The 22,613-nt window shown below is 43.4% G+C and overlaps 1 protein-coding gene across 2 annotated transcripts in view; it reads right to left on the bottom strand.

The window, feature by feature from the left end:
- LOC119166998 (uncharacterized) overlaps positions 1-22,613 on the bottom strand; it is a 398,724-nt gene that overhangs the window by 244,937 nt on the left and 131,174 nt on the right. For both annotated transcript variants that reach the window (XM_037418400.2, XM_075867251.1), the window contains 18 exons: positions 22,055-22,156; positions 21,364-21,540; positions 19,733-19,879; positions 18,674-18,994; positions 17,027-17,338; positions 15,903-16,040; positions 14,539-14,700; positions 13,511-13,624; positions 12,348-12,554; positions 11,825-12,052; positions 9,784-10,014; positions 9,176-9,358; positions 7,841-8,059; positions 7,319-7,426; positions 5,583-5,924; positions 3,288-3,587; positions 2,076-2,206; positions 905-1,106 (listed from right to left, as the gene is read on the bottom strand). In XM_037418400.2, the coding sequence (XP_037274297.2) occupies positions 905-1,106; positions 2,076-2,206; positions 3,288-3,587; positions 5,583-5,924; positions 7,319-7,426; positions 7,841-8,059; positions 9,176-9,358; positions 9,784-10,014; positions 11,825-12,052; positions 12,348-12,554; positions 13,511-13,624; positions 14,539-14,700; positions 15,903-16,040; positions 17,027-17,338; positions 18,674-18,994; positions 19,733-19,879; positions 21,364-21,540; positions 22,055-22,156 (3,624 nt within the window). The remainder of the gene's footprint in view (positions 1-904; positions 1,107-2,075; positions 2,207-3,287; positions 3,588-5,582; positions 5,925-7,318; positions 7,427-7,840; positions 8,060-9,175; positions 9,359-9,783; positions 10,015-11,824; positions 12,053-12,347; positions 12,555-13,510; positions 13,625-14,538; positions 14,701-15,902; positions 16,041-17,026; positions 17,339-18,673; positions 18,995-19,732; positions 19,880-21,363; positions 21,541-22,054; positions 22,157-22,613) is intronic.

Raw genomic sequence — 22,613 nt, 5'->3', positions numbered from 1 at the left:
AACTAATTCGTACAGAGAATGGGACACACGCCATTCAAATCGTGATATGGGAGCCAGATTGCGATGCGTTGGTTACCATTGTCTTGATCTCGATCGGACCTGGTCACAGTTGGAAGTGCCTGTGTGACATGGGTATGAGATGCTGCTAGAACAAAATCATACTCAGTTCATTCATCTGGTTTAACGTCATGTAATGACCTACAGGCTATAGAAGGCATAGCGATTGGGGGCTCCAGATTAATTCTCACTATTTGATGTTCTGAACATTGCACCTAAATTGAGGCACAAGAACGACTTCATATATTGTCTAGTATTGGAACAACAAAAGCATAGAAGAACAAAAAGAAAAAAAATTCAGTGGTGGTCTAGCAATAACTGCAAGATAAAAGCACTGGAATTAATCTGATTACATCAAGATCTAGTTGCATACAGTTACCTTGATAACCAACGCTGGCCAACATTAGTCGACTATGTCGATACTATGAGAAAAAATGCTGCAGGGTTTTTATGAACTGCTACACTCATTTTTTTTTATCACTTTGACACTCCCAAGGTAAATGCAGTAAAGAACTAAAGGACATCCACATGATACATGTCGACAAGGGCACGTAAATAAGGGGTTCCATGGTTGCACTGTGCAGGGGGACACGAGGTGACAAGCATATGGACATTTCTCGAATAGAGGAAACCTTCCTACTTATTTTGAAGAGCAAGAAGATATAATCAGGAGACAAAACAGAGAACAGAGTGCTGCTAACAACTGAATTGACAATAGAGCTTTGTTCAGTGTCTTTTCCTCTTTTAATTGTATTCTCTTGCATCTCAAAAAAAAAAATTATAAGAGTACACCAACTTCTCCAAAAAAAATTTTTTTCAACGGGATACCTTACAGCTGAAGCCTCACCTGAAGTGTAACCAGCCGAGCCTCGAGCCCAAAGCGGTCGCCATGTGTGACCCCTTCGGTACCCCCGCTGCACCAGGCCAGTTTGTCATTGGCCGTGGACAGCCAGTGCTGCAGCTCAGCCAGTGTGCCCTGGTGGTGGCGGTCAAGAATGGACAGCAGCGCTGCTGAAGCCCTTGCAGCCTGGTTCTTGGCGGCTTCGAGCCTGCAGGGGGATATTTGAATGACGAACTGATTGCTTGGCAAAGTTTGCTTATCCTGTTATTTACCGGCAGCTTTGAGCCTGCAGAGAGAATACTGATTGACTAATTGATTGACTGATTCATAAGGTTTAATTTTCCAGCTCTTGGCAGTCTTGAGCCCATAAAGGACAGATTAACTAATTAATTAGTTATGGTTGGTTGATTGACTTTACTGTCACATTTCCTAACTGCTTCAAGATTACAAAGAGAATGTTGATTCATTCATTTATTCCTTGATTCATTCGTAAGGTTTGACATTCCAATGGCACAGTAGCTTCCAAGAGGAGAGAAACAACCCTTTGGGACTCTAATTTATGACACCATAAATTTTGCTGCCTTGCACACTCGATCCAAATACTATGCTTTCACACATAATTGCTCAATAACACCGACTGTTGAGCCTCAGTAGTCCAAGTAAAGCTGTAGTTTACCTCTTTCCCATCTCCACCGCTGTGATGGTTTGGTTGCTATACTAGCTGCGTGATTGAGCGTGTACACACTCTGATGCCAGGCCATGGCTGTGGCAGTAACGTTCGAATGCGTTAAAAGCGCGAAAAATGACTTTTTACCTAAATTTCAGTGCTCCTCGAAACTGCCGAACGATAAAATGAAGACTTTTATTTCAACATGGAACACCTTTTTTTCTCTTTATTTTCTGTATATTTATGTGTTGTTCTTGTGTAACGTTTTTATACTTTTCTTTGTTGCCAGCATTTAGGTGCTTAACATGACATTATACCGACACATTCCTCACAGTGATGGCTAAGTACAAGTTGCATTTGCATTAACATGATGTTTATGAATGTCAAGTGTGGTAAGTTTATCTTCTCAGCTTGTTATATGTAAATCTGCTAATGTAACAACAACAACAGTGAAAGGTCGGCGAACTGCCCGATTCATCACAGCACCGAGTGGTGATCTGCCAAACACACCTGGCCTTCAGTTTTTCCTGCTCCCTCTGAAGGTGCCGCACCTCCAGGTCTGGCTGGTTTCGCACTAGCCTTGCCATTTTCTCTTCGATTCGGGCCAGGCCGCCATTCTTGTTGAGGGCCTCTTCCAGTTTCTTCAAGAAAGAGAGAACCGGAGGGAAAGCAAGAGTGTAAACCTTGATTAGTTATAGAAACGAATGCTTACAAAAAGCCGTTTGTTTCTGAAATGCAAGCCGAAAGGCGACAAATCGGCTTGATTCGTGGAAGAAATTAATGTGGCTAAGAATACATAGAAATGGCTGCTACACAACTTCAGCTAATTATGAAATTGCACTATTAAGACTGCTGTTGATTCATGATAAGGGTACCATTTTTATCTTCAAAAACCTCTACAGCCATGCTGAGACTAGTGTAGTTAAAACCAACAGACATGGCATCACAAGAAGATTAAACCCAGAAGGCACAAGCTTGCACTTGAGCCTATGCTGCATGAAGTAACTCCACTACGTTTCGATAAGGAGGCAAGTTTATCAGACTCCGCAGTGACGTCGAGGCGTCATCAGTAAAATGCAGTCGTGTCAGACCTGTCAAACCAGGCAGCTAGATGACAAGCTTATGACATAAATTATCACAAGCTTTTCAGTTTTCTCGACACCCTGGCAAAGAAAGATCTCTGGAAGAAATTTGGCAAAGAGATGAGTTTATCAGACATCCTGGTGATGTCAGGGCGTTGCCAGGAATTGTCAGGCTTTCAAGCTTGTCGGCAGCGGCGGATCCAGGGACTCATTTTAGGAGGGGGGGGGGGGGGGAGGTTCTGACTTTTTTGTACTTAGTAGCACGAAAACCCTGTCATAACATAATGTTAATGTGTGCGCACAGTAGTGCCGCTTAATTGTTCTAATTGGTGGCAGGAGGTGGATGACAAACACTGAAAAGAGGGAGGGGGTGCTGACACAGGCATTAGGGGGGGGCGATCCCCCCTACCGCCCCCCCCCCCTCTGGATCCACCGCTGCTTGTCGGTTTTCTCCACACCCTAACGAAGATATATATCCTGTCGAAATGTTAGCTCCAGCATCAGTCTTTCCTCAACAAGTCCCCATCACTTCAAGCGTCCATCTGCCACTGAACTATCTTGTTGTGGACTAGTACTACATACACCTAGTAGCTTAATGCAATCTGCATCTCGAAGTTTACACTCGAGGCACTCCTCTTACCCGACATTCTTCCAGACGCTGCAATAGCACTTCGTCAGAGCCTGTGGTGTTATCGCAACGTGACAGGGCCTCCTTCTGCTGACGCAGCCAGTCGGAGAACTTGTCCATCTCGGTCTTGACGTCAGCCTCCTGCTCCTCCACCTGGCTCAGCATGGAGCGCAGTCGGTCGGCCAGGTCCTGCGCTTCTTCGAAGCCGCACTGGATGGAGCTGCGAGCCGAGTCCAAAGCCTGCGGCATTTCTAGCGACTCCAGCTGCTCCTGAAGGTTGGTAAACAGCTGCTGCTGTGTCTCCAGCTCTGTCTGCAAATGAAAAAGCATAGGAACAATGTATTCTGATGTGATGGCGACGGTATCGAGTGAACAGAAATCCCTACCAGAGTCATGCAAGTTAAGAAACTGAGCATTTGGTAAACTTAAAAGCCAGCTTCATTGAAAATTCATTTTTGCTTACGTTCATTATAAATTAGTTCTTTACCCAGTTGAAGCCACTGTGGCTTGAACTTCACTAGTTTTCCAGGACACTTCTGCTTACACGTCATACACAAGCATTTGCAAAGATAACCCTTCATATCTATGCTGTGTGAATCTGGGCTTTTCTTGTGGTCTAAATTTTTCACTGCAGCTTGACTTAAGCCCAAAAGACAAGCAGAACTTGAAGCGGCCCTGAAACACTTTTTTGAGTAACCATAGAATTAATTCACTGGAAAAGGGTATCGTCTCACAAATTCAATGCTGCTAAAATTTTAAGAATTCGTTCAGTACGAGCGGAGTTACAAAGATTTGTCACACGCTGCAATTTGTGCGGGTGCTGACACCCCCTGTAAAGTTGTTTGCTCTGCGTAGCGCATGTGTCTCGCCCAAAAGCCGCATTTCGGGTTACAACCGCCGGGCGATAGACGGCGTTGTGTTCGCGTTGAGCACCAACCATTATCATCATCATCATAGTTGTTACAGTGGTAGCGCCAGGGGTGACCCCTGGCGGAAGCAAGCCTTGGCGGAGGGCGAGAGTTGAGCTAGTCTCTTCTGCACGTGGCGGTTGCCGCAAACGGTTGTCTGTAGCGTGGGTCTCCCGTGCTCGGCACCGCGGGCTTTGCGCCGGGGCCCCTCTTCGTAAGTCAAGCGTAGGCGACGCTGCCTTGGGTGTGTTATTGTTTTTCGTGGAGTGTATGGTCATATTGTGTACAGATGTCCTAGTGTGTTGATAATGATTGATGTAACAATTTGGCGGACGATATTGTGGTTCAAAAGGTAGGTAAATAAATGTATGTGTGTTTGTTGGTTTGAACCGGCCGTGTCTGCTGTGACCTTTCACTCCAAGAGCGTGGCGTGGCGCTCGTTCACCATATTGAGACCCCACAAATTGCATTCTCTCTTCTCTTGTCCCGACGAAAGCACTAGAAGCTAAGCAAAGAGCAATGGGAGGGGGAAAACAAAAAACGTCACATGCGCCTTTTGACCTAGAGCACTATTTCTTTTTTTTTTTTCTTCGAATACGCTGTTTTTTAGTGCGATCGCGTGCGCACGCGTGGACAGGTGACGGCCTTTTGCGGTGATCTCTGTAACAACCGAGCGCGCCATGTTCAAATCAGCCAATGCCTGATAGATAGGTAATCTACAAGTGAATTTTGAACGTTCCCGGCATTTGTCGAGGGAAGAGGAAGCAATTTTTAGCTGACTTTGATCATTTATTGTGAATTCCAGGCCGTGTGCTGCGCTACAACATTTGGCTCGCGTGTTCTCAGGGAGCCTCTACTAATGATCGGCAGCGTTTTCTGACGATGCTCAAAGAGTGTTGCAGGGCCCCTTTAAGTCACAGCAACAGTAGAAAGCATGCTTGTCAAGTCTACTGATATAAGTTGAATTCATCAACCACCTATACAAGCCTCACCATTTCGCCGACATACATTGTAACATCATTACAACGAAGTTGCATATTACATGAAGATAAGATTGTTATATCCAGAAATTCATTATAAAGGTATACTCTTAACACTATGCATATTGTAAGACTATTTTTCATTTATTTCGTTATAACCAGTATATCATGAAATTCAGCTTCGTTATAAAGAAGCTAACTATAATTAAATTCATTATAACTTAGTTTCTTTCCGATAGTGTGGGTGAGTAAGCGCTCACATAATGAAGATGTCCGAAGAAATTATTGGTAAAACGACCCTTTATTCCTAAATTATAGCTATGCCTCTTATGCGTTCTCAAGTCAGAGTATGATTCAGCAGCTTCTGTGACAATCTGCCAAGAAAGCTGTACAAGCCAGGAAGTCCACAGCGATGTTACCTCGTAGCGGTCCAGCACGGCCCGCCCCTGCTCTCCCTGAGCGAGGTGATCCAGAGCCCCGCGCATGCACTCGCAGATGTCCTCGAGCCAGGCAAGGATCTCCTCGCGGGTCATCTCGGCCTGCTTCCAGACGTTGTAGCGGCCCTCGAGGTCCCGCAGCATGGACTGCAGCATCTGGGCCCCTTTGCGCCAGCGGTCTTCCCGGTTCTTGAGAGACTCCTTGAGCTCCTCGCCGGCCGGGGCGAGGCTCTCAATGGCCTCGGTCTTTTCGATGAGCTCCTGCGTCTTCTGCTGATACGAGTCGAAGGTCGGCTGCTGCCTGCGAACTTCTTCCTGCTGAGCCTGTAGGCAAATGCCACGCAAAGAAACATTGTATTAATATTTGTGACACAGTGAAGCCTCGTTATAACAAAGCCATACTTGACACAAAGATACTGCCATTCTACTCTGCATTCTTATTAACTAATATCAGCAAGCATTCTTTGTTTATTCATTACATTTAGCAACCTGTAATATTCAGAAATGCCTTATATTGATCTTCAACGGCAAACAATCATTACAGCAAAGCAAGAGGGAAAAGGTACCTCACAGCACACAAGGCTGTGGACCAAGACATGCAGTGAGACCATTGAAATGGTGAACAACAGTGGAAGGTTTCTTGGCTCGGACTTGATAGTTGTTAGACTAAGCCAGAGACTATATTACCCATGAATCACTTCCGTGAATACTTTATGTAGACTTTCGGATCTCGAACAGGGCCGCAGCCAGAGGGTGGTACTCCAAGCCCGTGCCCCCCCCCCCTCCAACAAGAAATTTTTCTCGCCATGGCACAGAGACCAAAAATGACAATTTCAAGGAGGTGCACACCCCGAAATAAAAAGATGCCCTCCCCCCCCACCCTTGAAAAAAAATTTTGGGTAGGTGCCTGACCCCGGACCTTCATATTTGAAAGATAATGCTTCTGTTACAAGCTGTGACCTCTGAGCAGCTGAGATTAAATGGTGATAACAGGCTCAAGTTTGCCTGTTTATACTATTACGATGAGAAGGCACTGAAAATTTTGCATAGGAGGTGGGAACACTGCACAACAACTGAGCATTATTAGGTGAAAATACAAAGACTGGCTGCATTTGACAATCACACTGTGAGATCTCAAGCAAAGAATCAGTTATAAGGGTTAAAGTAAAGAGCGTGTTCTTTTGTGAGACAGCCTGTCATGTGTGGCTAAAGAAGAGCAGGTGAATAAATGTTTAAAATCTACATTAAACAGGCAATGAATATAGTAAAATAACTTGCAATAAAGTTCAACGAAACTCATCTCTAAACAAAGGAAATATCTTTAGGAGAGAACCATACAGATTTACAGGCACGAAAGATGTTCCACCTATTCATTGTTTTTGTATGCGTGTTTGAGCGCAGCCACCTTGAAGCTACACAAAAATGTCCCTGAATTTGCAATTGATATATGTTTTACTTTAGACTCAGCTTTGTAAGCAAAGGTTATTCAGCAATGCTATCTTGAAAAGCTACAGTTACTTTTATATTGATAACCCTCGCAAAAATACCGACAAGTAAGGCCGGTGTAAGTAACATAAGCCAGTACGAATTCGGTGAGAGCAAAGAAGTTTTCCCAAACTCTGGTAACCAACACATAACCTTAGATTGCCTTCAACCAGACAAGACCCGTCACCAGAGTCATAAAAAGAGCGACACCTTCTCGGAAGCAGTGAACTCACCCCAACTTTCTCTGCGTTCTCGGTGAGAGATTTCCCGTCTTCAGCCGGAGTGGCCTCAACCTCCTCCAACGTTTTCTCCACTTTGTCCATCGTGTCATCAAGCTTGTTCTGCAAGTACAACCAAACGAATGTCGATGATGTGGTACACAGAAAATCACTGAACATTCCCATATGACACGAGCGAACTGTCTGCGTCTTCAGTTTGTGTCGTTTCAGCATAATTTACAAGCGAACACTTACATCAGAGTTAGCCTCACTGCAAATCTGGCCCTTAGTGGCCAAATCCGTGGTGACATGATGCAGTAAAGTAAGCAATTGTGCATCCCAATTGTTACACTAAAGAAATTATTTAGCATTTCAAAAAATCCAAGAGTACGGTACTTGCTTTGTTTTAAAATTAAACTGATTCCTTGTTATTTAGACATGGTATAACCAGGTGCCAAACAACATACTCTGCTTGAAGCTTATGACAATACATTCGCTATAGCCTTAGAAGAATAAGGTACAAATAAAAATTCCCACCTCCAACTGTCGGCATTCCTTCCAGAGAGACTGTGTGGATCCTAAGAGCTTCAACGTCCTGGTCACTTCAGAAGACAGGTTCTCCCAGTCGGAAGCCAGGGAGCCCAGTGGTTCCTGGACCTTAGGGAAGCAGGACGCATCTGCTTCGATTAGCGATCGACCCAGCTGTTGGGTGGCGTCCTGGACATCCTGTTGTTCCTTCAGCTTTTTCTGCAATTGCTGTTGAGAGGTGTTCAAAGAAAATTTCCCTCAAATCGGCTCACCACTGCTCTAACGCCAGCCTTATATGTTCTGCATCTACATGTATTTCGTATGCATTTTATATGTTAGTGAAAGTGGAAGTGACACCAGGCTAAAGTTTTCGCTCGATCCTTTCAGATCTAGTCTGCCCTTAATCAACAACTTTTATCGTTATAGAGCTTTAGTTTGTCTGCAGTGTGCTAGTGTTTTGCTGAATATTGTAGCCATAAAAGTGAGAGGCCAGACAAGTGGCGCCATCTGGCAAGGTTGAGATGAACCAAACAAGCGCAGTATTTTTATTACAGAAACCTTGTGCCTTTTAGTTCTCTTTTAGTGTAAACTCTCAGTAGTAGCCTAATGCCTAACAATTTACCCTTTCAAGTTTTTTCCCTCAGGAACACTAGGAAGACACAAACAAAGGTGTTTATAATGTGGTGACACAAAGCATCCAAAGGTGTCAATACAATTGTCTGTTAGCCATATGTTCCATGAATCTCTTTTTGTACACTGGAATGCTGGAGAAGCTAAAAACCTCTCTTTACTGTATTTAAACGAGGAGTGATAACATCAGTTGGGCTAGTTTAATATGAAGCTACAAGCATGCAGTGCCCTTTTTTGAGCGGGTCAATGTCATTGCTACCAGTCTGCTCAAGCAGATCAGTACCTTGAGTCAGATGTTCTGCTATGTTGTCACTGATACAGAAAAGCCACCAGTTTACACGGCAATCAAGGATGAAAAGTGAAAGGAAGGAACTGCGATGTGATGTTAATAAACATTCAGTGAAGTTTAGGTATTTAGGAAAACAAGATATGCCTTTTTTATCTGAACAAACTGGAAAAATAGACTCCGTTGACATATATAATAGGGATGTTGTTGTGAGGACATCCGCATGCAGTCTGATCCAATATGTACTTTTTTAGAATCGTAGCAGAGTGGTTGACAGTAAGAACCAGTTTAAAGGCTTTTGTCACCAGACTTTTGTTGCCTAAGCAGATACTAAACATGACACTGACACTATAGCTACACAAGGTACGTTTTCAATGGTGAACCCTTAACTCAGTATGGGTTCAGAATCAAAAAATGGAATTACTCACTTCAACTTCATCGACCATCACAGCGAGAGCTTCGGGCGTGGCTGACTTAGGCTGTAGGCTGTGCAGAGTCTCGGTTGTAACAGTCACAAACTGCTTGGTGCCCTCCAACTTCTTGTTGAAGTTGTCCCACTTGTTTTCCAGCTGGGTGACCTCTTCCTGCTTCTTCTGCAGCACTTTGCCCACCTAAGTGACGATGAAATTGGAATATCAGTGAGCACTAATGGACGATGACGCCAAGAGAAGTATAAGGGATGTTAAAGTAACTGTAATGTAAATGTGAAGGAAGAAAAGTAGATGAAAAGAAAACTAGCCTCCGGCAGGATTCAGGCCTGCAACCTTCGAGTAATGCATTCAATGCTCCACCACTGAGTGACGGTGGCAATCATCACCCCATCCACTTTATAAGGTATATGCGTGCATTTACACGTGGCAGCATCAGCCAGCAGCGCCTACAGCCATTGCGGCGAGTGTGGAACACTTATCTTCGCTAGTTGGCGTCACGTAACCAGTTAATATTTGCCGGCTTGTGTTTCATTTGTCCCCAATGACAGCATCCCTGCTCACAAAGCATGTGCACAGTCAAGAAGTCACATTAAAATAGATCTCACCTTGTCCAGGTGGCCCTGCAACTTGTCGGTCTGTTGGCGCAGGCTTGTCACGTTGTTGGTGCTGCTGTCCCTGAATGTCACCTGCACCTCCGTGGCCAACTTGTCGGTGCTGGTGGCCTCGGGAACTTTCTTCTTCAGTTGCTCGTTAAGGTTGCGCAACTCCTTGGTCGTCTCCTCGAGGTTGTCCACCTTGGCGCGCTGGGACTCCACGTTCTGCTGCACCAGCCGCACCTGCAGGCACACCACAGCGAAAGTACACGTGAGTGCGCTCAGATCTCGTTATAGCAAAGTTGTATTTTACAGAAAATTAAGCTCATTATATCCAGAAATTGATTATAAAGGTTTATTGCTATATACATTACAAGACTATTTTTCATTTACTTTGTTATAACCGATAATTCGCTATATACATGTTTGTTATATTGAGGTTTCAGTGTGCATGTGCGGTTACCCACAATAGCAACAAGTGTCGTAAAAGGAGAATTCTTACATACTGAATTGAAGCGTAAAGGCGATTACTCTGTAAGTGAAATGTTCCTGAATAAGTGACAAATGTGTACTATTAGGAGACTATGTGCTCATGCTATTCCCATTTCTTTTTTTTTTTAAGACGATAGTCCTTCTTGGGGACCTTCGACGCAAAAATTTTGGTCTGTCTGTCTGTCTGTCCATTTGTCTGTTTGTCCACTCTTGACGACATCGTGTCCTTGAAACGGCCGACCCCATATGCAGCGCCCACCATTGTTTCGCAAGGTTTAGCATTCGTGTGCAATTGTCAATTAAAAAGCAATTATTACGCATGTCTGGGGCACCATAACTACACCTATATATTCTGCATGTGCGTCTTTTACTAGAAAAGGCATACATAAGTAATTTTAAAAACTGCAGCGCTTATCACGCTGCGCTGACCATGCAACACTTGCACGAAACGACAAGTGTTTCCAACGTTTTCCTAAGACAAGACGGTGGTGGCACCTACCCGTCGCCTTGCGTTCTAAACTAATAACCTCTGAGATGAGCGCGCACACCCGCCTCAGAGCCACGCGCTTTGTTTTCTAAAGAAACTGCCAGATGGCGCTCATGTCTCACGTGTGACATGACTTGATGCACTCATCCGCTTCCACTGCACGCTTGAGGCACTCTAACCCAGCGGCTCCAGAATACCATTCACCGATTTTCTTGCGTAGAACATCAAATAAATGTTTTGTTTACTCTCTCCACATGCAAGACTATCGTCTTTCGACGAAATTTGCAGATTAACATGCAGATACGGGGCCAATTTTTCGCAGTCAAACTTCACTGTAGCTTATCAGAAAGTCGTAGGTTGATATGCACATGCTTCATAGTGAAAGACTAAACACAGGTATTCCTCTGTCCTAATAATTAATGCTGTACTGCGAATACACAGAATTCAGTAGCTCTTAACTGCTGAATTATGGAACATCCCAGCATGAAGAAGCCACATTCCTTACAGTGTCACTTCTGGCCCAGTTGACACCTTACCAACTAAAAGGGAAAGCAAACGTCTTAAACATTCCTGTCCAACAAAGGGGCGGAACTTTCCGTAATAACTGAGTGATTTTTACAAGCTTTGTATATAATTAAGAATGGTCGGAGTCACATTTCCAAACAACATAATTTTCTTACCTATAAACCGCAGAAAAAAACACAGACGATTCGTCACTTAAGTTGGAATGCGAGTTATTTGTGAATTTATGAGGAGCCAGCCCCACAGCAATGAAAGGAAGGTGGCCTCATGACAATGTGCAGGGCACTTTTCACTTTTCTGAGCGTTACTGTTGGGGGTATAGGTCACACAAAGGTGATCGTCATATGTGACAGTGTAGAGCCCAGCAAGTGTCCAACGAATGTTCAGCGCATGGAAGCCTATGTTTTGAAGACTAGCTAATGTGAATACTACCACTTTTACTAACATCTAATACTTTTGCTAACATCTTATGAACTAAATTTGGCTAATTTACTAATCATAGGCTTGCACGTGGAACGACAACTAAAACTGACTGACAGCACAGTAGCACACCTGCTCGATGAAATCTTTCTGCCAGGACTGGAACTTGATGACGTCCTGCAGGAGTTCCTCTCGCTTCTCCAGAAGCTTGCACAGTTCCTCGAGCGTTGCCTTGAGGCTCTCCAGGCTCTTGAGGAGTTGTTCGGAAGGCTCCGGGGCGAGGGTCTCGGAGAGCTCGGACAGAGTCTTGCCGAGCGTCTCGATCTCGGCCCTCTTGCTCGTTAGCTCCTCTTTCATGGTCTGAAAAGATACATATGTGTATAGCGATCATCTACGCAACAGGAAAGAAAAATAATCAACATTAAGTCACGAATACAAGGGGAAGTCAAGGGAATTGGCATTTGTGTTCGTGTCTCTTGTGTTCGTGTTTGCATGCCTACGGTACATTATTATGAGTCTCTTTCATTCTGAACGATCAGTTAAATTCAGTTCAAGGCAGTTTCACTTTAAAAACACCATTACTACAGAATTTCCCGTTAATTTTTCATTTAAAATTGAACTTTACAACTGAAGCCCTGGTAGCAGCTGCTCTTACCTGCACTTTACGTAGCTGCCCTTCCAGCTGACCCATGTTGACGTCGCTGGCCTCCTCGGCCTCCTGCCTCAGCTGGTTGAGCACAGCATGGCACAGTTCGACGCGCCGCAGCAGCTCCTCCCGCTCGGACAGCTGGGAGGTCAGCTGACTGACCAGCTGGCGCACCGTGGTCGCCAGCTCGTTGGCGCGCTTGCGCAGCTCGGACACCTGCATGCGCGGTTCAACAGGAGACGCTTTTGTGACAGGTCTGTTTCTGGTACATCAGGGGAATGAGAGCTAGCAATTTTTGTTCCAATATTCATGTCCCACACATGTGCATGTGTGCATGCAATTTATGCACATGCATGCATGGGGTGCATGCTGAACTGAAAAATTTTTAGCGCACTTAACTGTCCATTCATTTAGTGTCTGGCTGAGCTAGTTGAACTTGAATTTACTAGTAATATACTAACAGTATATAGTACATACTAAAATGCTAATGTAACCTATCTACTATTACGCTAATATAATATCAACATGAATGTAATAAAACATAGTCTGAATACACTCATAATCATAATCAGCAACTGATGAAGTGCTCCCCTTGAGATGTCCAGTTAGTTTTATGTTGTACTAGCCAATCAGAGAATATATACAGATCCAAGTTTTTAAGTTTCAATGAACTAACAAATTATTCGCCATCATTGATTGCTCTTTCTATTGCTATCTATTCCATAGCTCTAACAGACATTATTACAGAAGTACAGTACGAAGAAGAAAGGACAAAAGAGTCCCGTCTTTCACGTACTGTGCTTTTATTTTTGGATAATGAACCTACTCACCCAGCAAACATTCGGACAGGCCACTGGTCATCTGTTCTGCCCCCTTCGTGATTAGCCCAGTTTAGCTTTCCTCTCTTGTTAGCTACTAAAACATCAGTTATCCCCCTTATGCTCCTTAGCTCACATTACCGCTTCCCTGCATCTCATTGTTATGCCTAAGATGTTTTGTACCATTGCTAGCTCCCTCACTTTCATTGCCGAGCAAACTAACAAAACACAAGTCTCCCGCCACAGAGGAAAATGCTTGCTGCAGGTTGATCGGTGTAATTTAGTTTGGGTCAACATGGACATGAATGTGTTTGTTCTAGAAGAAAAAGAAAAATGACAAATGTTTTTGCTCACCTGAGCATGCAGGGCCGTCAGTGCTGTGTGAGACAGACCAGGACCAAGCTGTTCAATGTTGCTCTGCAACTCACTCAGAGTTTGCTGTTTGCGAGTAACTTCATTGGCCAAGTTCTGTGCAAAAAAAAACAGACAGATTAAACGGAAACATGCGTAAGGTCTCTGCTATGTTGAAGCATTACTCAGCAAAAAGGCATGGGGTATGTTTAGCTACACTAGAAAACTACTAGCACATCAGTTCATGTAACCGTCATATCCATCACATGCATAGCTGAAGTTTTGAATGAAAAATATCTCAAGCTGTTATCCACATGAGAGCTACACCTCTTCCGTCAAAAGCTGAAGGGGTCATTTTTCTGCAAATGTTAACCTATCAAGCAGCAGTCACTATGTTGCATCTTCATGTTACACATCGTTGTCAGTGTTTATCATGTCAACCTACTAATGTGCACACAGTCTAGCAGTGTTAAAAATAAACAAGTTTTTGTGAAGAAAGGCACTGTCTAAAAAATATATATATTCTTTCACTTAAGCAATGACTGCACCCTAAGGAGCCAAACACTATGTTGAAGACGACGTAGAAGCTGTTATGTGAGTCTACAAAGTATTGTACAGTAATGGTGAAAGCAATATCAAAGCGATGAAGCCAAACTAGGTTCGGTGAATATTATCATGATATAACTTGCTTGATGCATACAGTATAATAATATAAAGCTGAACATCACATTTCTCTTTTAAAGTAGGATAGCTCCCTTGTTTCTGCATTTAAGGAAAAAAAATTTATCCTTCAAGTCTTCATCATATAAGCTGCACAGTAAATAAGAATCCAAGAAAGCTAGAAATACTAGTTATTCTTGAAATAAATTTTACATCATCCCTTTCATATTGGCATGGCATGTACTACCTCTTACGACGTCGTCGCTACATCTGTTACTGCCGTAAGCAAAATGCATAGCCAGTGACACTAGGAACAGAGAATCAAAATCAGAAAAAAAAATATTAGAGCAACTGACTTCGTAACAACTCACCCTGAGTGACTCTTTTTGCTTCTCCATTTCAGGGGGCGTGGTTCCCTTCAGCGGTTCCTCCATCTGCCGCTCCTTCTCGGTGACCCACGTAACGACCTCTTCAACTCTCGTCACGATCACCTTCCACTTCTCGCCCGTGTTTTCGAGCGACTCCAGCCAAGACTACAGTGAAGAATAGGCAAAGTAGGAAGGCTTTAGCAATCCTTTCATCCCTAGGCCAATATTTTTTGCTGATACAATTTGTTTTGTTTTATGAATGACAAACAACGGTGGTATGTCAGCTTGAAAATTTCGTAAACCTCATCTCCAATGTTAGTCATGCAACAGAATGTGTGCACCAAATTTCATCGGAACAACAGCAAAGAAAAATGCAATGAACCGAACAGAGAAAGGACATATTTGAACGATCACACCTGAAGTGCCTGAAAGCACTTCAGGTGTCGACACTGTCGACATAACAGAAAGGAGTTTTTGCGTTACTAATTTTCATGCACTTAACATTCTGATTCAATACTACCAATGCGACAGCATATGTGTGCACCAAAGTATATCAAAACTACTGCATAATAAATCATAAACAGAAAAAAACACAGCCTATCCGAATACTGTCGACTTTCGATAATTCAAGCTCGAAAGGACCTCTCAATTTTGTTTGAATTATCAAGAAGTTAGAATTTTCAGAAGTTTTCAGATAGATGACTCTGGGTGAGTTGACACCATACATTATGATTAGACATTCATTTTATCACATATAAAGAATTTTTAAATGTTTTTAAGTCCTAACTGCACGCAGTGAACAGAAAGCAGAGGTGTAAAATCCACAAGTTTATTGGCCATTTACTGCTGATCAGACCTTTTAAAGAAATCGTGAATTGCCAACTGCTTCATTGCAATATGTGCCTTCAGCACAAAGCTCCCTCTACCAGTTGAAAAGCATCACGGTTTACCATGAGTGTACTTTGTTTTGAACATTTGTTTACTTGTAAAGCCTTTTTTTCTTGAAGGCCTCAGGTGCTGCTTTTTCATTTTTATACAGTTGGTATTATATAAGCACACAAATTTTTAAATAGTAGTGGGAAAGCAGCAGATACTTTCTGGTATGGACCTGCAAAAAGTATGAATTAACCGAATGATTGAGTTTGAATTAAGAGGCTTTCAGTTACATCGAAAGATTAGAGGGCCAACCGAAAAATTGAATTTTGTTTCAATTAACCAAAAGTATGAGTTATCAGAGTTTGAATTATCGCGAGTCTACTGTACTTGCAAACACAGTGCTTTTTAAAACAATAAAGTAGTTTTGGTCCTCTGGTACTGCTTTCTCCAGAGACAGTCAATTTCGCCTAACAAAACATCGCACATCTCACCTCCAAGAGATTCTTGATTTGCTTCCAGCGCTCCATGATTTCGGCCAGGGTGCGCTGCAAGTCCGGCTCGTCCGATCCCGCCTCGGCGGCCAAGTCGTAGAGGGCGTCAATCTTCTTCTTAGTGACCTCGTAAAGTTTCTGGAGGAACACAAACAATGCACAATGCTCTTGTAAAATTGATGCAGGCTCCATCGTGGTTGAACATGTGTGACGGGCCAACAGCTGCTCGATGAATTATGGCTCCTCAAAAAGCACAGCTAGAGCAGATCACAAGATTTGCTTTTCTGTTGTTAATATGACCAGCAAGCGGCTACCACCACTCGTGAGAATTCATGGCTGCACAAAAATGGAGCAAGAGAAGCCGGCTGCATAAATCAGCGTTTCCATGTCGAATGCAACAATTCTTGGCATGATTGTCTGCTAGATCTTATTATCTTGTGTACTTCTTTCCTTCAGGCTTATGTACATGTTTGATAGAACCAAACAGCACCTATGAATGAATCAAGCTTTTATATTAACGACACCAAATCAACAACCTTTTACTGTATTGCATTTGATACATTTTGTACTATTGATATAATGTATTAGTCCATGTGTGATATGTACATAGTGAATGCTACATTTCCGCAAGAAATTTTCAAGAGTATACTACAACTGTTTGATGTTGTCACACGCGCTTATTTTGCTATCTCCATGTAAAAAGCCTGTTACACATGTGACAACCCCCCATCGCAAGATGCAACACTTAGAAACTCTATGATTGTTTCCAGCTGTTCAGATAAGAATACACAGGGCACAGTGTACACGAGTGACCAAGTTTATCGTAGAGCTAACACGAGTACCAGTGATAACACAGGAAGGTTTGTTGAGGCATCGATAAAAGCCGACGCATTTCATAGATGAACAGATTATCGACAGCCAACTTTAACTTCTCATTTCCTGGGCACAACTTCGCCCAATGAATAGCTTGTCTTTAACAGCCCGACTGCAGCCTTCGTCAATGCCAGAACCATGTGAAAATAAAGCGAGTAATTCGATACATCAAGCTTCGACTGTAACTGCCTTGTTACCGGGACGTACGCATAGAGCGGGTATAAAGTGAAAAATAGGGGCGCGCTCCTCACCTGGAGCTGTTCCTGCTTGGTGGCCAGCTGTTCGAGCGAGTCGGGCGTGGGCAAGCCCTGGTCCAGATTGGCCTCCGTGTCCTCGAGCTCCTTGCGCTCGTGCACGGTACGCTCGCGGAGCACCTCGATGCGGATCTGCCTGTCGCTCAGCTCCTGCTTCATCTCCTTACCCTCTTGGTCGAGCTCCTTGAGCTGTGACTGCAGTGACGTGGCCATCTGCGCCAGCTCTGGCCGCTGACCCTGAAGCTCTTGCGTCTCTTTCTCTATCTGCTCCAGGACCCCGCGCTTGGCCTCGATCTCCTTGCTCAGGTCCTGGGAGAGAATGCCCATTCATGAAGACATCACGTCTTGGATAATAGTTCACAATTATGCCTCCCACTCAACCTCATGATGTTACTCTAACTTTAACAGATAGCTGTGTTGGGCTGGCCGGTGCATCTTTTATGAAGGACATTTTGGCACGATTTTAAATTCAGAAGAAAGAAATAACAAGGACTGAAAAAAGCACCAAAGACTTGAAAGAACCTATTAAAAAATAAGCGAAGCTCAATGAAGTACACTCAAACCTCGTTTTAACAAAGTTACATATTACACGAAAATATGTTGGTTATATCCAAAAATTCTTATAAGGTATATTCCAACACTATATCTATTGCAAGACTATTCTTCATTTGCCTTCTTTTAATCAATATTTCATTATATCTGGGTATGTTATATCGAAGTTCGATACTGAGTTTATCTAGTTGGAGCATAGCTTATGTTAGGTACATTGTTGGGCACTCCTTTGGCCCGTTCTCATTTCTTTTTTTTTTTTTTAAGTTAACTATTGCAGCACCATACAAGCTTCATAGACTCTAGCATTCTTGTCCATACTACCATTCCTAGAGCGGCATCCTACCATTCTCCGTCATTCTTGGTGTGGTATTCTTGACCGCTTATTCTCTTGTTACTGGACGAAGCATTTATGACTGGAACAAGTCAGATGCTCTGTTACGTCAATGACATGGTATTGGCGTCAGTCACACAAAATTTTCTGCTTGCAGCAACAAAATGCATAGCTACGTGCCACTTGTGTCAGCCAATGAAAGCTGTGATGAAATGTTGTATCATAATGTAAAGTTGTGCCGTAACCGTGACGGAGAATTTGACGGCTGTGTGCTGCAGCAAAAATCTCAGGGATCCTGTACTAATGTTACAATGAGTTGTGAAAGCTTAAGGCACCTTTATCCATCTAATCCACACCTTAATCTACCTACTCCACATGCTAATTCCCATCTTAATGAAACTTAAACAACTGCTATTCACTTCAATTTGCTTTGGTGTACATTGTGACCTGCTCCATACTACTTCACACCTCAATCCACTTTCCAACCTTAATCGCCTGTAATTTACTTCAATAAACTAGGCTATAATACCTTAATAAACTCTAACTGAATTCACTTTACTTTACTATCAGACGCTGTAATTAGTAACTTCATTCATTCGCTTGAGTACCACATGACTCTTTGTACCGTTTGTGCTCATGCCGACAATGTCAGATTCCTCAACTCATGAGACATATAAGGCTTTTGCCTTGGTTTTAGGACAATTAACATAGACAACTATTATTTGTTATTATAACACTGTTGCATTAATAAACCAACTGACCTGGACTTCTTCTAGCTGTTCGGGTACTGGTACTGGGCCCTCGGTGGCTGCCGTCAGCTTGTCCTGAGCAGTGTCGAGCCATTGGCTGAGGCGGGACAGGCGGTCGGACAGGTCGGTGCCCTTGCTGGCTGCTGTCTCCAGCCGATGCACCGTCTCGTGCACAGTGGTCAGGATGGTGGTCGTCTTGCGCTCCGTCTTGTCCAGCTCGGCACGCAACAGGGTCTCTCTCTGGGGTCCCAGTTGTGCAGACAGTTCGTCGGCCAAAGATCGCAGCCGGGAAAGCATGCTGTCCATCGACTCCTGCAGTTTCTTGGCAGCTTCCTGCACACGTGTGCCCAGAGCCCCATCAAAAAACGGCAAGGAATGGCAACAACGAGCTAGGATAATACAGTCAAACGTCATAAGAAAGTTGCATCTTACATGAAAATAAGTTTGTTACATCCAAAAATTCGTTATAAAGATTCATTTCTAACACTATATCTATTGCAAGACTAGTTTTCATTTGTTTCGTTATAACCAATATTTTGTTATATCCGGGTTCGTTATATTAAAGTTCGAGTGCTGCGAAACATACATAAGGGCACATGTTAGGCTTTCGTGACGTCGTGCGTGACGCTTTTGTGGTGATTTATGAAACAAGCTAAGATAATACTGCGAAACATTCTATATGACTTATAGTATTGTGCTTTCATGATGTCGTGGGTGACGCTTGTGTAGAGATGCTCATGGCATCACATGCACATGTGATGACACGCATGACACCTTCAGGATCACACTTGATGATATTATCGGGCTTTTGTGATGATGTGGTGGCTTTGTGATTATGTACGTGACACTCTTCACGCAATGTTTTAGTAATGACATGCACAAAGAATATCGACACTCTCAAGAATTCCTGATTATAGGAATCAAAGAATTATGTATCAAGAGTTTCTAAGGCAACTATTCATAGAATATAGCTCTTAAAGCTTCACCAGGACACTAACTTCCCAGTGCGATCATCAGATGTGACACACACCTGACATGTTCACGCTTCTTGCCGACATTCTCCTGACTGACCTGCTTCTCCTTGATGCACTGTTCCAGCTTCTTCTGTTCCATGTCGGCCAGGAGTCCGATGTTAACCAGCTCCTGCTCAGCCTGAGCAAGAAGCCGCAGGATCTCCTGGCGAAGCTTCTCAAACTCCTGCCAGCGCTGGCTGTCCTTCTGCATGCCATAAAAAGAATTTTCAAATGTTACTTATCGGAACACATGCAAAGCGCAAGGACTGTACAAGGGGTTGAGAGTAATACAAGCATATAAAATAAAAAGTTTATGTGTCTCTTAAGAGTACGAATAATCCTTAACAGCAGCGTTGAGTGCGAATACGTTGGTCGATTCGGCGACACAGACCAGCCAGAGCTTCCATTCGTTAGATTACATGCATGTAGTGTTTGTGAATCCTTCTGTTTATAACGCAGGATGATGGAATACCTTGACCAGGGCTTATAAATGATAGTAAACACTGAGCTTTCTACCATTCTACAAAAATCAAAACATGACATGACTGCCAATTTGTGACGCATTGTGGATAAGAATAAGATATTGTACGCTTGGCACTTCTTAAATTTTCTGTGGCCTGAAACAGTTTTCATGGGTACGCAGATAATCTAAATCCAGACTATAGCAACTCTCGATTTTCCTGCCAGGCACCTTGCGTTTACTAATGCTCGCTTATAATTATTCAACTAAATATAGAGGAACAGTTGTTCAAGTTAAACAACCAAATAGTGAACACACGCATTCTCACACTTTCTCAAAACATGGTTGTTGGACTATAACTTTTTACAGGCCGTTTTTAAAACTTTTGCACATCACTTCATATTGAGTGCAAGAAACTATGCCACCTAAATATATTAACTGATAGCAGCTTGTCATGATCAGTTGATCAAACGTGATTCATCAAGTGATTGTACGTTGAGGTCAATCAGTTGGTGATTTAGTGATCGATATGTAGGGTTTAACTTCCCAAAACCATCATATGGTTATGAGAGACCCTGTAGTGGGAGGCTCCGGGAAGTTCGACCACCTGGGGTTCTTTAACGTGCACCCATATCTGAGCACACGGGTCTACAGCATTTACGCCTTCATCGAAAATGCAGCCACTGCAGCCGCGACCTGCGAGTCAGCAGCCGAGTATCTTAGCCGCTAGACCACCGCGGCGGGGCTCAACCAGCGGTAGCTCGCATAGACTAGCATGACAAAATTATTCATGATACCTTTAGGGCCCCAACACTGGACATTAGGTGAGGAGTCTTATGAAAAACGCAAGTGCTCACGATATGCTCATAAATATACTCATGAGAAACTCAGGTACAACAAGCAATAAAATTTGAAGCCATCATCCCCCGCCAGGAACTGTTAACAGATAATATGGAACTAGCATATAAGTACAGGTTTTTAATAGTAATTTCCCAGTTATTAGTACATAAGCAATCATCGTTTTACCTGAATTATAATAGAGACAAAACTACAGAGTGACACTGCTAGACAAAGTTTCAAAATATCATAGTTCTTAGTGGCAAACACTTCACTTTCAGAAGTGCACTACGAGCCACTCCGGCATCAGTTATCTGTCCAGCAAGGTCGCAAGAACCTTTACACAGACGCAAGCGTGTGCGCTTCAAGTAGATTTCCAAGGCAGGACTCACCGTCATGCGGTCAAGTTTCTCAACCGCTTCGTGGTACACCTGGGACCACTCTTCCTCCAGCTTCTTCACGTCGCTAGACACAAACTCTGGGGCACCCTTGACGGTTTGCAGGTCTTTTCCCGACTTGATGCTTTCCAGGACACTTCCCTGACGCTTTTCCAGCTCCTCCACCACTTCCTACAATTTGGAAATTGAAAAATTCTTGTTAGCCCTAGAGTAAGTCGTAAATAACCTGACTCTGTGAGGGCACTTGACTATCCATGCCTCCCAATGTCTTTCCCCATAACTTGCATCTCCCGGCACCAAAAAGAAAATCAGAATTTTAATGGCATATAGTGGTTTTGGGACGTTAAACCCCACATATCAATCAATCAGAATTTTAATGGCCCCGCAAATTATGACGTAGCGTGAATGTTGCATGAATATGCTCAAACCTCGATATAATGAACACGGATAAAATGAATCATCGGTTACAACGAAGAAAATAAAGAAAAGTCTTGTCGTAAATGCAGTGGTTCGAATATTGCTTATAACAAATTTTTGTATATAACGAAGTTAATTTCATGCCAGATGTGACTGTGCTATAACCATTTTTAAGTGCACTCGAGTCCAAGGAGGACTTCTTTTCTGCTTTTGAGTATTGAGTCCACACTGATGTTGACCACTAGTAAGAAAAAGCAAATGAACTCACCTTCTGTTTCTGCACCATCTGCTCCAGTTTCTCTGGACTGTCGAGAGGAATTTCTTCGGGGACCACCTTGGACTCCCTGACTTCCCTGAGCCAGCGCGTGACCTGCGATGTGCCGCCATTGCGGACAAAATGGTACGGCATTACAGTTACGCCTCAATAACACCAATGTGTCATATAACAAACTAACGGTTATAACAACCTAAATTAAGAATAGATGTGGCAAGTTCTAGTGTCAAGAATGTAAGTTCATAACAAATCTTCCAATGTAACAAATCTGTTTCTGTTTCAAATATGAGCTACTTAAAACTATATTTGAGTGTACATCTTTGGTCTAGAGACCAGACCAACATTTTCCACGATGACATGTGTCACGCGCTAACCCTAACTCGCACACCACACACTACGTCTTGCCACTCCTTCCCACCAGCCCGAACTCTCCCTTCCCCACACACGCAACCCCCACCACTCCAGTCCCAATGACGATGATGACGCCGTCACGTAGTGCCCTCTCTCGGCCAAGTCCCGATGATGATGACGCCGTCACGTAACGCCCTCTCTC

Source organism: Rhipicephalus microplus, chromosome 6, assembly GCF_043290135.1.
Source record: "Rhipicephalus microplus isolate Deutch F79 chromosome 6, USDA_Rmic, whole genome shotgun sequence".
Classification (NCBI taxonomy): domain Eukaryota; kingdom Metazoa; phylum Arthropoda; class Arachnida; order Ixodida; family Ixodidae; genus Rhipicephalus; species Rhipicephalus microplus.
This window is presented reverse-complemented; position numbering and strand designations above follow the sequence as displayed.